At 39.6% G+C, this 16,482-nt stretch overlaps 1 protein-coding gene across 2 annotated transcripts in view; it reads left to right on the forward strand.

Moving 5' to 3' along the window:
- Positions 1 to 16,482, forward strand: part of LOC126176926 (uncharacterized) — a 249,579-nt gene that overhangs the window by 194,972 nt on the left and 38,125 nt on the right. For both annotated transcript variants that reach the window (XM_049924113.1, XM_049924114.1), the window contains exon 16: positions 11,945 to 12,084. In XM_049924113.1, the coding sequence (XP_049780070.1) occupies positions 11,945 to 12,084 (140 nt within the window). The remainder of the gene's footprint in view (positions 1 to 11,944; positions 12,085 to 16,482) is intronic.

Below are 16,482 nucleotides of genomic sequence, written 5' to 3' on the forward strand. Positions count from 1 at the left end.
TGTGACTTATTAAACTGATAGTTCGGTAATTTTCACATCTGTCAACACCTGCTTTCTTTGGGATTGGAATTATTATATTCTTCTTGAAGTCTGAGGGTATTTCGCCTGTCTCATACATCGTGCTCACCAGATGGTAGAGTTTTGTCATGACTGGCTCTCCCGAGGCTATCAGTAGTTCAAATGGAATGTTGTCTACTCCTGGGGCCTTGTTTCGACTCAGGTCTTTCAGTGCTCTGTCAAACTCTTCACGCAGTACCTTATCTCCCATTTCGTCTTCATCTACATCCTCTTCCATTTCCATAATATTGTCCTCAAGTACATCGCCCTTGTATAAACCCTCTATATACTCCTTCCACCTTTCTGCCTTCCCTTCTTTGCTTAGAACTGGGTTGCCATCTGAGCTCTTGATATTCATACATGTGGTTCTCTTTTCTCCAAAGGTCTCTTTAATTTTCTTGTAGCTAGTATCTATCTTACCCCTGGTGAGATAAGCCTCTACATCCTTATATTTGTCCTCTAGCCATCCCTGCTTAGCCATTTTGCACTTCCTGTCGATATCATTTTTGAGACGTTTGTATTCCTTTTTGCCTGCTTCATTTACTGCATTTTTATATTTTCCCCTTTCATCAATTAAATTCAATATTTCTTCTGTTACCCAAGGATTTCTATTAGCCCTCGTCTTTGTACCTACTTGATCCTCTACTGCGTTCACTACTTCATCCCTCAGAGCTACCCATTCTTCTTCTACTGTATTTCTTTCCCCCATTCCTGTCAATTGTTCCCTTATGCTCTCCCTGAAACTCTCTACAACCTCTGGTTCTTTCAGTTTATCCAGGTCCCATCTCCTTAAATTCCCACCTTTTTGCAGTTTCTTCAGTTTCAATCTGCAGTTCATAACCAATAGATTGTGGTCAGAATCCACATCTGCCCCAGGAAATGTCTTACAATTTAAAACCTGGTTCCTAAATCTCTGTCTTACCATTATATAATCTATCTGATACCTTTTAGTATCTTCAGGATTCTTCCAGGTACACAACCTTCTTTTATGATTCTTGAACCAAGTGTTGGCTATGATTAAGTTATGCTCTGCGCAAAATTCTACAAGGCGGCTTCCTCTTTCATTCCTTCCCCCCCCATCCATATTCACCTACTATGTTTCCTTTTCTCCCTTTTCCTACTGACGAATTCCAGTCACCCATGACTATTAAATTTTCGTCTCCCTTCACTACCTGAATAATTTCTTTTATCTCGTCATACATTTCATCTATTTCTTCGTCATCTGCAGAGGTAGTTGGCATATAAACTTGTACTACTGTAGTAGGCATGGGCTTTGTGTCTATCTTGGCCACAATAATGCGTTCGCTATGCTGTTTGTAGTAGCTAACCCGCACTCCTATTTTTTTATTCATTATTAAACCTACTCCTGCATTACCCCTATTTGATTTTGTATTTATAACCCTGTAATCACCTGACCAAAAGTCTTGTTCCTCCTGCCACCGAACTTCACTAATTCCCACTATATCTAACTTTAACGTATCCATTTCCCTTTTTAAATTTTCTAACCTACCTGCCCGATTAAGGGATCTGACATTCCACGCTCCGATCCGTAGAACGCCAGTTTTCTTTCTCCTGATAATGACGTCCTCCTGAGTAGTCCCCGCCCGGAGATCCGAATGGGGGACTATTTTACCTCCGGAATATTTTACCCAAGAGGACGCCATCATCATTTAATCATACAGTAGAGCTGCATGTCCTCGGGAAAAATTACGGCTGTAGTTTCCCCTTGCTTTCAGCCGTTCGCAGTACCAGCACAGCAAGGCCGTTTTGGTTAATGTTACAAGGCCAGATCAGTCAATCATCCAGACTGTTGCCCCTGCAACTACTGAAAAGGCTGCTGCCCCTCTTCAGGAACCACATGTTTGTCTGGCCTCTCAACAGATACCCCTCCGTTGTGGTTGCACCTACGGTACGGCCATCTGTATCGCTGTGGCACGCAAGCCTCCCCACCAACGGCAAGGTCCATGGTTCATGGGGGGGGGGGGGGGGGGGGGGGGGGGGGGGGAGAAGATATGTATAAGGAAAAAAATAAAAAAGAGAGAGAGAGAGAGAGAGTAGGAAACAAATTTGGAAATTTTTTGGGCCTCAGTCTAGAATATAGATAAATAACAATACGAAGAGTAAAAATCATAAGAAGTACAAGGCAGGAATATCCACTTTCACAATATTTATTGAGAACGGAATTGACATCTTTAAACAGAAACGAAGTGGGTAAAGATAAGTGGAGAACCAACCCATAGCAAAAGATTCACTGATGGCGTGCCGTAGTTGCAGGCTCAGAAATGTACTCATATGTGACAGGATACTGAAAGTTCTAGCAGCTTCTCTCAAACAATGCAGATTACAGATAAATGCAAAGAAAAACAAAGCCCCTGGTCATAAGAAAGTGGAAACAAACAAGTACTACAAATCTAAACCTGGACAACCCAAAAATTGATCAAGTGGAACAGGTTTTTTTTACTTAGGAAATTATTTCTGATTATAACAGATGATATTCATAAATATAAAGATCATTAGATCTGATCAAGCACCACTTCTAGAGCTCTGAACTTTTGATATGGTGCCATCAGGTGATGAGAATCTTAAGATGCTCCTGTTGACAGAGTGAAACTAGTAATAAAAACACAAATAAAATGTGCCCTATGGCAATTTTTCTTCATATTAGTGGTGATTTCTGCCTTCAAATATTCCTTTCTGAAGAAAAATTCAGCAGTGTTGCCTTCATTTAATAGCCATTCTATCACTAAGATGAGTGACATAGGAAACAGTACTTAGGGTTTTGAAGTCAACTAAATGCATTTTCAGTAAGGTCTTAGGGCCAGATGGAGTCTCTGTGAGGTTTTATACAGAATTCAACTCTCGGGAGGAATCAGATTGATTCAATGTTTCTGGACTTTCAAAAAACTTTCAATTCACTACCACATTGCAGCTTTCTAAATAAATTACTTTTCTATGGTCTATCTTACTACAGGGTGCGGCAGAACCAACTAAGCAGTTTCTATCAATTACTGCTGGGGTTGTGGTGGGGGTAGGCAGTTGCACGTGGTCTGCCTTTGTTCAGTCGTTGACCCCATTTCAGTAGCCAACATGGTCTGGACCGGTGTACATAGTGGTTTGCAGTTCGCTCTTATTTTGAAAACAACAGATCTGTGATCGCTACACAACGAGCTTTTCGGCAACAGTTCAATATTCCATGCAACAATGCCGTTCCTAATGCAAACACAATTCGGTCCTGGGTTCAGCAGTTGGAGGAAACGTTCTCCTAAAGTGACAGTGTGGTGTGCCATATCACAATTCGTGTGGGTAGGCCCTTACTTTTTTGAGGAGGAAGGAGTGACTGTGACAGTGAATTCCACACATTATATTTCAATGTTGGAAAATTTTCTGCAACCCAGAATAGACGAGATTGTTGAAGAACGTGGACTGGGGGACGTGTGGTTTCAACAGGATGGAGCTACTGCTCACACAACTCGTTTTTCGCTTGATGTTTCGAGAGAAATGTTTCCAGGACACCTCGTCTCTTTGATGGGTGATGTTGGGTGGCCTTCATGGTCCCCAGATTTCAGAATTTGTGACTACTTTCTTTGGGGATATCTGAAGGAAAAGGTTTTCAAAAGTCACCCTCACACCCTACTAGAGTTATCGACGAAGTGAATGCCATACCCCATGATATGTGTGCAAGAGCTGCTCGAAACTTCAGGGATTGTCTACAACAATGTATTGATGCTAATGGCCACCATCTTCAGGACATTATTTTCAAAACTAAATAAATGTAAAATGGTATATTGTACTAATTTAGAAAATAAAAACTTTTTTTTCTATACATCCATATTTACTTTTTATTGCTCCTTAAAACTGCTTAGTCGGTTCTGCTGCACTCTGTATAATGCAAAAATGTCCTGACAGACTGGTTGCAGCACATTATTCTGTGTGATGAGTCAGCTACAGACAATTTTTTAGTACTGGTGTGTCCCAGGAAAATATAATATAACTATTTCTGTTTATGATGTACACTATTGATGTACTAAATAATAATAGTTGCAATTTTGGAAGTGCAGTTATTGGGGAGAAAATTCTGTCTGGTCAAAACTGCAATAATATCCTGTTAGATTGTGCAATAATATTAGCTTGATGCAAAGACTGGCAACTTGTTCTTAATGTAGAGAAATCTGAAGGTATGTACTTCATGAAATGAAATGTAAAAAGCATAGTATTATATCCTTCAGCTATGTGATTAATGAATCACAAGTATAATCTGTCATGCCACTTACAGCAACAATGAGTGAAGATGTGAAGTGGAATGACTGCATAGGCCCATATGTAGCAAAAGCAACTGACAGGGTGCGATTCATTGATAGGATACTGGAAAACTGCAGTTGGCCTGCAAAAGAGATAACATACAATATAGTTGCATAGCCCATAAATGAAAATTGCACAAGAGTATGGGAACTCGTATCAGGAGACTAAAAGGGAACATCAAGCATATTCAAAGAAGGGGAGTGCAAAAGGCACAAACTTGTTTGACTGGTGAAAGAGTGTATCAGAAATGTTGAAAAAATAACTTCAAGAATCGTTTTCCACAGCAGAAACTGTATATGTTTTTCAGCCTCTTCCTTATTTTTCCTATAGAGATCACAAAGATGAAATTGACCACATAATAGCGCATACAGAGGGTGCAACCAACCATTCTTCCCACACTGCATCCATGAATTAAAAGGGAAGAAATCCTAATATGAAGGGGAACCCAAAAATAATCACAATTTTTGTTAATTTTTCCATTTTTATTGAACTCTACATTCACAAGACTTTAATGCACTTCAAAGTATCGTCCATGTGAGTTATTGCACTTGCCCAATGCTTTTAGCAGGGTGAAAACGGTTCTGGAACTCTTGAGACAGGACACTGTTCAAAGCAGTTGGCGTGGTTTCTTTGATGACATCCACATGACTGAATCAATTTCCTTTTAGAGTTTACTTCATCCGTGGGGGAAAAATATAAGTCAGATGGAGTCAGATCGGGTAAGTAGGGTGGATGAGGTCCAAGCACCATGTTGTTTTTTGCCGTAAACTGTTGACTGTCAGAGCTTTGGAGCATTGTCGTGGCTGGAGCATTGTCGTGGTGCAGCAACCACTTCCCACTTCTCCACAATTCTGACCAATTTCATTGCAGACTGTCTTGTAATCTTCGTAACACATCCAGATAAACATGTGGGTTCACTGTTTCTCCTAGAGGAACGAACTCCTTGTGGACAATACCATTCACATAAAAAAAAAAACAACAACAACAACATTGTTTTCACAATGGACTGCACTTGACATGCTTTCTTGGATTCGTGGGGATGTTAGAGTTTTCCGCTGGCTCGACATTTGCTTGACTCTGGGTCGTACCCGTACCACCAACTCTCATCCCCAGTCACAGTTCCCCTGCACTTCACCCCTCAAGTTGTGGCAAAAAATCACGCGGTTTTCTCTTTGGTCATCTGTAAGCAAGTGAGGAACAAATTTTGCAGGCACTTTTCTCAAGTGCAAATCATCAATTAAAAGTTGTTGGACAGTGCTCCATGACACTGTCATTTCCTCAGAAATTTAATCACTCGATCTTCGATGATCTTCGTCAATTGCACATCTGACTGTGGCAATGTTTTCATCATTTCTTCCTGTCGAAGGACGGCCAGGGCATGGCAAGTCTTCAGTTGACATGTTGCCAGATTCAGTACAAGAAAACAACTCGTAGACCAGGGATTTCCCCAAAGCATTATCATTAAAGACTTGGCGAAGCATCCCAATAGTATTGGCTGCAGTTTTCCCTAATAGAAAACAAAATTTCACACAGATTCTTTGCTCCTTCTTGTCGGCCATGTCATTAATCACTGAAGGGTTGAATAGGAATGCTAACAACAGAGCACCACAAGCAAACCACTTAACTCTGACTTACACCAGCTTACTGAGTGACATAGGAGATACCAAAGTAACACCACCTAGTGGCACAACATGTAACTACAAAGCGTACACACACAACAGGTCGATTCTGATTATTTTTCGGTTCTCCCTCAAACATGATACAACAAAAAATACCCTGTGCAATTAAGTTTACATTGGTTACAAAGTATTACATATTAACAATGGTATTATCTCACTCAGTAAATCTGGATGTGCAGATAAATAACTGAAATGAGCTGTACACAGGAAAAAACTTTTGAAAAAATTCTTAAGCAAGTAGGTGAAAGATGGCAATTTCCCAATCCTTACAAAACCTCTTTGAAGAAAAAGTACTGGGGACCAAGACCAAGGGATAGACCCATGGGATGTTCTTTTGAAGAGGTCAAGAGAACGTTGGGCTTCGGGGGCTATCAGGAAATGAAGTACAAGAGAGATGACAATGGTTGTAGTCATGAGACTTGTATTAAGACTGTGATGATAATAAGGACAAGGATAAGATTGCACAATTTTGTTCTTATGATTATGTGTGTTTTTTTCCCCATCAACTGTAGAAACTGGCACTAAAAAATCTTATCTTCTGCTTTCTTTTCTTCTTCTTCTTCTTCTTCTTCTTCTTTTTCTTCTTCTTACTGAGTATACTCAAGAACCAACACTGTATCAGATCTTCCCAATGTTCATCCATTTTCAGAACATTTTGTTAGCTCGTATTGTGTTCAAAATAAGGTAGATCTACCTATATTTATTTCCATAGAGAGAAGTCCAAAACCTCAAATTCATTGTTACATTTTGCAAACTGAGTTTCTGTGGAGACTTGATTAACTGGAATAATTGTTGTCATAAGTCACTGGGATAGTCAAAGATCCAGATAATTGAATGTATGAAGAAAATCTATTTTTTGTATTTTTAACTCTAGAAATATGACCTATGTCATATGCATTGGTTACCTTTTAGGTACATTGGCTTATGGTTATCTTTATAGGGTTAATACATAATGTTAGGTGTTAATTCAAAACAACAAATTAAATTTGTTAAAACAGATTAGACATACATTTTCGAACGTGCGTACATATTTTCTTAATATTACTAAAATACTGCAACTGTAGTTTAATTTTGCTTAAACTATTTGGTAATTGTCATTTGACAAACAATATTTGCCATTCATTGCTACTTCATCATGCGTTTGTTTAACTGTTGTAAAATCAGGGTATCATGTTGTTTTTCAAACCATTTGAAAGCTGTTTCCAGTGAATGAAATACTTGGAATATATTGTCAACAATGTAATCATCCGATATGATTTTAAAACATTGACCATTACTGTTATAAGTGAGCCGTTCTTCCATACTGTTGGCATCACAGTCCCAGTGTATTTGTACATTTGTTGTAGGCTCATTTATATCCTCCAAAACAGAATCATTCATACCAGTTATTGAATTTTTGTACTTCCACTTTATGGTTCCATTCCAAGTTTTTTTTCAGCGCCTTCCTTTCAGTCAAATCTCGTGCATCTACAGTCAAGTAACAACACTCTTTTAAATTCATTTGCTTGAAAAATTGCAAAACAATATCTGTGTTATCTTCATCATGTTTTCTACATAGTTGTTTTAATGCTTATACTACTTTGATCCATTGGTTATAGCAAGGATGTTACCTTAAAGAGGCAAAAATTTTACTGTGAACATTGCATTTTCTCTCTCTAATGATTCAGCCTAAAGAGGGGTTGGTGCATTATCCAGTAAAGGTAGGACTTTTCCTTGTTTACCAAGTTTGTTTCAAAATTGTTTTACTTCAGGAATAAAAGTGTTCTCATATCAGTTAGTGAATATTTTGGTGTTTATTCATGTGCTTTTTTGATTTTTGTAAATTAAGGGAACCCGTATATTTTTGAAGCATCTGGGGGTTTTAGATTTTCCAGTGATGAGCAAACTCATTTTAAGGTCCCTGTAGCATCTGCACAAACCAATGTTACTTGCTCTTTACTAGTTTTCTATTCTGGAGCTGAACTCTCTTGCTGTTTATGGTAATGATTTACAATTTAATCCGGTTTCATCACTGTTGTAAACAAAAAGCAAACCATAGTCATTTTTCTCAAATTCTTTTTTTCAAAACATTCTTTAAATGAATTTGCTGTCTCTACATCTACTGATGTTTATTTTACTTGTATTTCTGATTTGCAAATTCCATGACAAAATTTAAAACTGTACAACCATACATTACTCGCCACAAAGGATTCATCACAACCTATTTCCTTCATTTAACTGTAGTACCTTTCCACGGAGAAAAGGACAAGATATCACTTGCCCGGTTGATCATTTTTGTAAAATTTCATTTTTTGAATTCTTTACTACATGTCGATAATTACTCCCATATTCATTATCAAGTTGCAGGTGTACTTCAAAAGTGAATCGGTATTCTTCTTAACATTGCTTATTGTAGAAGTATCTACACCACTCTTATCAGCTAACGTCATGACAGTTTCTCCTTTTGTTAATGAATCAATAATGTTTATCTTAACTTCAAGCAGTAACAGTATGCTCTTGCATTTTGCCGTTTTTGAACACAGCTGGCGACAGTGCACAGCAGCTTAGTATTGACAACTGTCTAACTGAAACTATAATGAAACAATGAAAACTCCAGGTTGAAATATTAACAATTACGAAAAGGATAGATTGTTATTCTCCATAAAGATGAAACCTTGAAATGCGAACAGCATGATGAAAAGGCTGTTATACAGTAAACATACAGCCAAAGCCCTCAACAGAAACAAAAAACACCTACACAGTCACACAAACAAGCACATCCCACACACACGAATGCTGCCTCTGGCTACTAAGGACAGACTGAAGCTGAAACCCATTGAAGGGGAACAACAATCCATAGTGGAGTGGATAATGGAAGGGGGAGGATAGCAGAGTACGGGTGGGTAAATAGGAAACAGTGCTGCCTGGCAAAGTGTGTAGGGACTATAGATGGCAGAAAAGGCTACCTGGTGCAGGATCGGGAGACTGTGGCAGACGTACGTGAAAAAAGGGAGCAGAAAGGAGAGGAGCAAAGATGGGAAAAGAACAGTGGATACATTGGCAAAGATTAGTGCACAAAGAGGGTGAGGAGATGTGACCTGGGAGGATGTGATAATACGGAGGATAGGGGGGGGGGGGGGTGGAACTGTTGGGTGGAGGATGTTGGGACGGTAGGTTACCATATATTGAGGCCACAACGATTTCCAAAGAATGTGTCCCACCTTCACAATTTACAAAAGCTGGTGGTGTAGGGGAAGATAGAGATCTCCCAAGTTATGAAGCACTCATTGAAATCAGGCCTGGTTTGTTCAACTGCATGTTGTGTAATAACGTAGTGCACTTTGGTCTTGGCCACAGTTGGTGGTGGCCATTCATCCTGCAGGATAACAGGCTGGTAGTCATACCAATACAAGAAACTGAATGTTGATTGCAACAGATGTGGTACATGATGCTTTCACGGGGGGCCCAGCCTCTGATGTGGTAGGATAAGCCTGTGACATGACTGGAATAGGAGGTCCTGGGTGGGTGGATTGGGCAGGTCTTGCACCTGGGTCTTCCACAAGGATTTGAACCTTTGACAAGGGGTTGGGATTGGGAGTGGCATAGGGATGGACCAGGATGATGTGGGGGTTGAGTGATGACGGAACCCCATACCAAGAGGGGTGGGAAGGACCTTGGATAGGTTGTTCTGTATATCAGGGCATGATTACAGATAACCTAAGCTCTGACAAAGGATGTGATTCAGATGTTCCTGTCAGGGGTGGTTTTTAGTGACGAGGGGTAGGCTGCTTAGTAGCTGGATCTTGAGGGTGGTAGGACAATTGGGATGTGTGGAGATATGCCACAGGAAATCTGTCTGTGGACTAGGTCAGGTGGATAGTGCCTGTCTGTGAATGCCTTTGTGAGATCTTCACCATACTGGGCAATGGGAGCTGCTGTCAATGGAGAAACAGAATCCCTGTGTGGATAGGTTCTATAGGTGGGATTTTTTTGGTATGGATGCTGCAGATCATGAGCTCTGGCTTAACCTCGCAAGCAAGACTGGCAGTCTTTACCATTTATGCTAGTTTCTTGAAACCAGAGAGAATCTCTCCTGATCCAAAATGACACACATCATTGATACTGACATGAGCCACCACTTGCAGTTGGCTGCACCCTGTACTCTTCTTGGCATCTAGAAGCACCCTTTCCACATCCGAGATGACTCCCCCCAGTATGCACACCTAGTGCACACTGGCTTCCTTCCCCTCCTTGGCAGCCATGTTCCTAAGGGGCCCCATTACACACCTAACATTGGATCTCCCAACTACCAGCAAACCCACCCTCTGTGAGTGCCCAGACCTTTTGGGCTGAGAAACTTCCTCTGGAACATGTTGGATGACTGCATCCGGCTTAGAGACTTTGTCAGCCATAGATAACGCCCAAAATCTGTTCGTCAAACAAACCAGGGAGGCCTTACGATTGGCCCCTCGGAAATTCTTTCGCTGCCTGCCAGACTTCGGAATGATCTCCCACTTGACCACGAGTGAGGGATCAACCTCATTGCAGGCAGTACCCGGGGTGGTTACAGCAGTGGACCGATCGGGGGACACGTTGGACATGCTTGACGTCCCTCGCATCCCCATGTACGACCCCCCACAGTTATGCCCCTTGACAGCAGCCTCAAGCTGTGTGACAGAAGCCAACACAGCCTGGAGTTCTGAGCAAAGTGTCATCAACTCAGCTAACATCTGTAGACAGCAATCACAGTTCCTATCCATTACTGAAGTCGCTCCTATTTGAAGCTAGTAAAAATATGTAACAAACGAGTGATATACTCGCCTTATTAGCAGCAGGAATTTGAAGTGCTCTCTCACTGATGGTCTAACTGACACTGAGCTACACTAATCAAAACAAACAAAAGCCTGTATGATATGGCAGTCGATACAAGGGTTGATAACATCGGCGGTACTGTACGCTACACTGTTATTAAGATAAAAGGTTGTGCCTAGTAAGAACTTGAACATGCAAGAAATTACAAAAAATAAAGTAGTAACTAAACAGGTATCTAAATAAGTTGCTCCTGTTGCAAGCTCGTAAAAATATATAACAAACGAATGGTGTACTCGCCTTATTAGCGGCAGGAACACAAGGTGCTCTGTCACTGGCGGTCTATCTGACACTGACATTGAGAGCCCGTGATGAAATGTTACACTGTAAGTACTCTCTAACTTTTTTTGATTTTACAGAAGCTTTATATTGTGTGAGGTGTGAGGGGAACATCTGATTGTACCAAAATTTGACATAATGTGAACTAACGAGGCTTGTATACCTCCTCTTTTGGCACTATGTTAACTTAAATTCCACAAGCTCTTATGCCTGTTGTAATAGGGCAGTCAGATGAAAATAAAACAGATGGAAAAAAAGTAAATAAACTGTTTATTATTTGATAAATAATCACCATAGCAGTTAATACATTTATCCCACTGTGAGACAAGATGGTCAATGCCTTCACAGAAAAATGTTTGCGGTTGCCTGTGGAATGGTGATTGTACCCAGACGTTCACCTCTTTATCCAAAGCAAATCACCATTGTCTTTCTTCAGGGCTACAAAATTATGGAAATCACATGAGGAAAGATCAGGACTGTGTGGAGGATATGTAAGGGCTTCACACCGAAACTTCTGTTGCATAGTCAAAGCATCCATGGCAACCTGTGGGATCACAAACATTTTTCCTGGAAGGCGTTGACTGTCTTGCCTAAATGTATTGGCAATTATAGCGATTAATTTACTTTTTTTCCATCTATCTCATTTTTATTTGACTACTGCTCATAAATTTTATTCATCATTGTTGTGCTAATGAAAACCTTCCTGAATATTTAATAAGTACACCCTAACATGAATGTCAGTTGCAAAATTTGGCAACAGTTTCGTACCACATTTATTTCAGACAAGTTCAAGCTCAAATCGATCCAAGCAGTTAGCAGATGAGCGCATGGCACAGATTAATATATTGAGAGGAGCTGATGTTATTGCAACAACACTTAACTCCTGCTTCAGTGTTCAGATGGAAGGAATCTTTGGACTGAAGTAAGTAGGAAAATGTTTTGTATGTTAATACTCTGAATGTATATTTCCATGTTGATACTTGTAAAATTTGGAACATGCTATGTTTACTTTTTTAAAAATTTGGTTTTTCCTTAAAATGGGGTAAAAATGGCCTTTACGATAAGTAATGTGCTTACCTCTTCATATGTATGTATTGTGAGTGAAGACATTTCCTCTTACACGTTTTCCTGTGTCTGAAAACATGTAATTTTCCATAAACATTGTGAATTTTTTTTAGTATATTCAGTTTATTGACGTATAAACGCCAACATAAAAGGTGAGTTCACTATTCATTTCACTGAAATGTAGACATCACTTCATGTCATTTGGTGCATTCTTAAAATGCAAAAGATAAACTTCTACATAATGGCACCTAGATGTTGTACACTCTCTTATGTGGTTTGTGGTTGAATTTTTATATGTGGGATCATTTTGAACAGCAAAAAGGGAAGGGAAGCACATATAAAATATAATTAAAAATATTAATCTGTATTATTATTTTTTGTACTTTAACTTCATACTGGTGTTTGTCCAAGGATAAAGGCTCAGAGTACTTTGAATACATTACAAACTTGTGAGGTACTTACTTAATAAAAGTAAATTCCCTCTCGCAGAATTTAATTGTGGCTCATGGTGTACCATTAAATATTCTTTCACTTCAGTGAGTGCTGAATAGTCTCAGATGTATGTTATTACACTGAAGACAAAGCCAGTCATTATACCTGGACGTGATTTCAACACTGTAGGTGCTTGATGTCATCATAAACAAGCCATTTAAATTCCGTCTCCAAAAAATACTACTCCAGTTGCCCTTTAGAAGGCAATTATGCACTCACAAAATGTGCGGGATTAAAAAAACATCAGTCAGCCTTATGTGATATAGGATTCTCTCTTTGTGGCACAGAATGTCACCAGATCCTCTCCTAAGTGCTTCGTGTCCAGTACCCTTGATGCAAATCAAGATAATGTACTCTGCAGAAGAAAATGCTTAGAGTGATGAAACAAATAAATGTAGTGAATTTTAGAAGTGACAACGGTGAAAACTGTTAGGTCGAGCAACCACAGCTGAAAAACTTGTACATAATATGAAGGTCAGTAAAACAATTTAAAATCAGAGATGGTAAAATAGTCTACATTAAACTGAGTGAAAGTCGAAATCTGCAATAGCTGTTTATTGTGTTTTCTCTGTATGACCGATTTCACACCCTGGAGGTATACCTTCAGGTCATATCTGCATATAGAATGAAACTACGTAAGTAAAAGTGCTAATGGTCAACATAGCCTACCAAACAGTGTAGTCAGTAAAGTGATGTACTCACAAAACCAATCCATCATGTCACTCTGACTTCCAAGGTGTAAGTATGCATAAAAACATCACATCTCGATAAAACCTTGAATGAAACAGCAGATGGGCATCTGATCCAAACCATGCATGATTAGTACTACATCTGCAAAACAATGTGAAAACACTAGCCTTGACAGCACGTGACAATCCACTTATGATAGGAAAAACCACCATCAAAATCCGCAGGGGAAACAAAGAATTACAAGACACACAATCCTTGGGAGTTGTCAACGTACTAAAATATATTGGTAGACATCAAATATAACTCCACATTATAGCCCTAACCACACACTAAATACTGTGAAGCCATGAACGCACCACCCGATCGTGGGTTGAAGATGGTGATATCTAGTGGTAGACACCAAATTAAAAGGATACAAATACTGGACCGTGGAAATCATAGTAACGGAATGGATCTCAGAGTTAAATAACAGTCCAATACGAAAGACAGAGAATATTAACAATTACACTTATGAGCACTAGATTCACTTAAAATTAATTAAATTAATTACAGCTAAGGAAACTGAACCATGTGGTTACATCCACAACAAGATAACAGAATCCAACTGAAGTCCTGGTCCATGATAGCAAAGTATATTAAACCAATAAAAATATAAAAGATATGTAAAAATATAAGAAGTATAAAAATATAAAAAACCAAATATTTAAAATGGTGCTAAGTAATGCTAAACCAAGTTAATGTAAAAATCAACACCTCTCATTTTTTAAACAGTCCAAATTATCATGGAGAATATACAGACTATATGATGGATCTTAGTGAAAGCAGACAAGAACTGACAAAGAAAATTCATTGACCGAAACCCTCGTAAAACAAATCTCTCAAAACCAACCAAAAACCCCAGTGGGCAGGGTGGGAGTGAGGAGGGGGATGGCAGGTAGTTGGAAATAGAGAAGGAATATAGGAGAACTGTATCTAGGCGACAGGAACAATTATTTATCCAAGATGAACAGAAACACACATGGACCCTGTCAATAGTGAAGAGACTGTAAGTAGTTAAGATACAATAATAAACACCAAAATCATAAAGTGTAATGATTGTCAGAGCACATATGAGGGTTGGAACTTTAATAGTGGTAACTATTTATTTACAGCTCATACAAAATAGATATGTTTTTCATAGTTTTACTGACCTTGAGAGTAGTCATCAGCATTGTGTATAACCCGTTACCAGCGACGTGGAAACCGTAGGATACTCTTAGCAGTGCCAGTTGTGTTGACAGTTCGAGCGACGCGGTCTATTGCCCCACAAATTTGTAGTGGTTCTGAAGCAAATGCCGTGAAGTGTTTCCTTCAGTTTAGAAATCGAGTTGAACTCACAAGAGCTTAAGTCAGGGGAGTGCAGTAGCTGATACAGCACTTAGCAGCTCCATCAGTCAAATAAATCAGTAACAGCAAGCTGTATGTGCTTGAGCATTGTCCTGCAAAATGGTGTCAGGTCCTGCAGAAAGTGTCATCACTTCTTTCTCGATGCTGTTCATTTTTGGAACACAACCTCCGACCAGCTTAAAGAGAGAAGTGATGACACATTCTGCAGGACCTGACCATCATTTTACAGGACAATGCTCAAGCACATACAGTGCAAGCTGTTACTAATTTGTTTGACTGATGTGTCTGCTAAGTGCTATACCAGCTACTGCACTTCCCTGACTTAAGCCCTCGTGAGTTCAACTCGATTTCTAAACTGAAGGAAACACTTCAGGGCATTCGCTTCAGAACTGCTAGAAATTTGTCGGGCGATAGATGGCACCGCTTGAACTGTTGACACAACTGGCACTGCTAAGAGTATCCTATGACTTCCACATCCTGACAACGGGTTATTCACCATGCTGATGACTATTCTGAAGGTCAGTAAAACTTTGAAACACATATCTATTTTGTACGAGCTGTAAATTAATAGTTGCCACTGTTTAAGTTCCAACCTTCGTATATAGGTCAGACAGGTAAAGGTTTTAGTACGCCATTTAAGAAACACTTCAATGTGACTAACACAAGGTCTGCCTTGTTATTACATCTGAGGTAAACGGGACAGTCAGTGAAGAGTGTAGAAAACAACCTTGATGTTTTATGCCTTGAGAATAAAGGGACGGTGTGAAATATTTTTAAAAAGATACACATTTTTAGGGGTATCAAGGAGACCCCTTTACAGATATTGAACAGCCAGGCGGACCTAAAAAATCAGAGTCTGTTATCGAATGTCGATTATTTATAGTTGCCTCACTACTGATGGAGGGTCCATGTGTGTTTCCATTCATCCTGGGTAAATAATTGTTCCTGTCGCCTAGATCCAGTTCTCGTATATCCTTTCGCTATTCCCAACCACCTGCCATCCTCCTCCCCACCCCCACCCCACCCACTGGGTTTTTTGGTCAGTTTTGAGAGACATATTTTAGATTTTTATTGGTTTAATATACTTCGCCATCATGGACTAGAACTTCAGTCGGATTCTGTTATCTTGTTGTGGATGTAACCACAGAGTTCAGTTTCCTTAGCTGTAAGTAATTTTAAGTGTCTCTTAGTTCTCATAAGTGTAATTGTTAATATTTTCTGTCTCTTGTACTGGACTGTTATTTAACTCTGAGATCCATTATGTTACTGTGATTTCCAAGCTCCAGTCTTCGTGTCCTCTTAATTTGGTTTCTGCTGCTAGATGTCGCCATCTTCAACCCACAGGGGGGGAAAGGGAGGTGGGAGGGTGGGGGTGCCTGGCCTCTTAAGTGTTTAGTGTGTGGCCAGGACTGTAACGTGGAGCTCTATTCAATGACTGCCAATATATTTTAGTATGTTGACAACTCTCAAGTTTTGTGTGTCTTGTTATTCTTTGATTCCCCTGCGGATTTTGATGGTGGTTTGGATTTGGTGGATTGTCACATGCTGTCCAGGCTTGTATTTTGACATTGTTTTGCAGATGCGTTACTGATCACGCGTGGTTTGGATCAGATGCCCATCTGCCAATTTCATCCGAGGTTTAATCGAGATGTGACATTTTTATGCACACTTGCACCTTGGAAGTCGT

Source organism: Schistocerca cancellata, chromosome 3, assembly GCF_023864275.1.
Source record: "Schistocerca cancellata isolate TAMUIC-IGC-003103 chromosome 3, iqSchCanc2.1, whole genome shotgun sequence".
Classification (NCBI taxonomy): domain Eukaryota; kingdom Metazoa; phylum Arthropoda; class Insecta; order Orthoptera; family Acrididae; genus Schistocerca; species Schistocerca cancellata.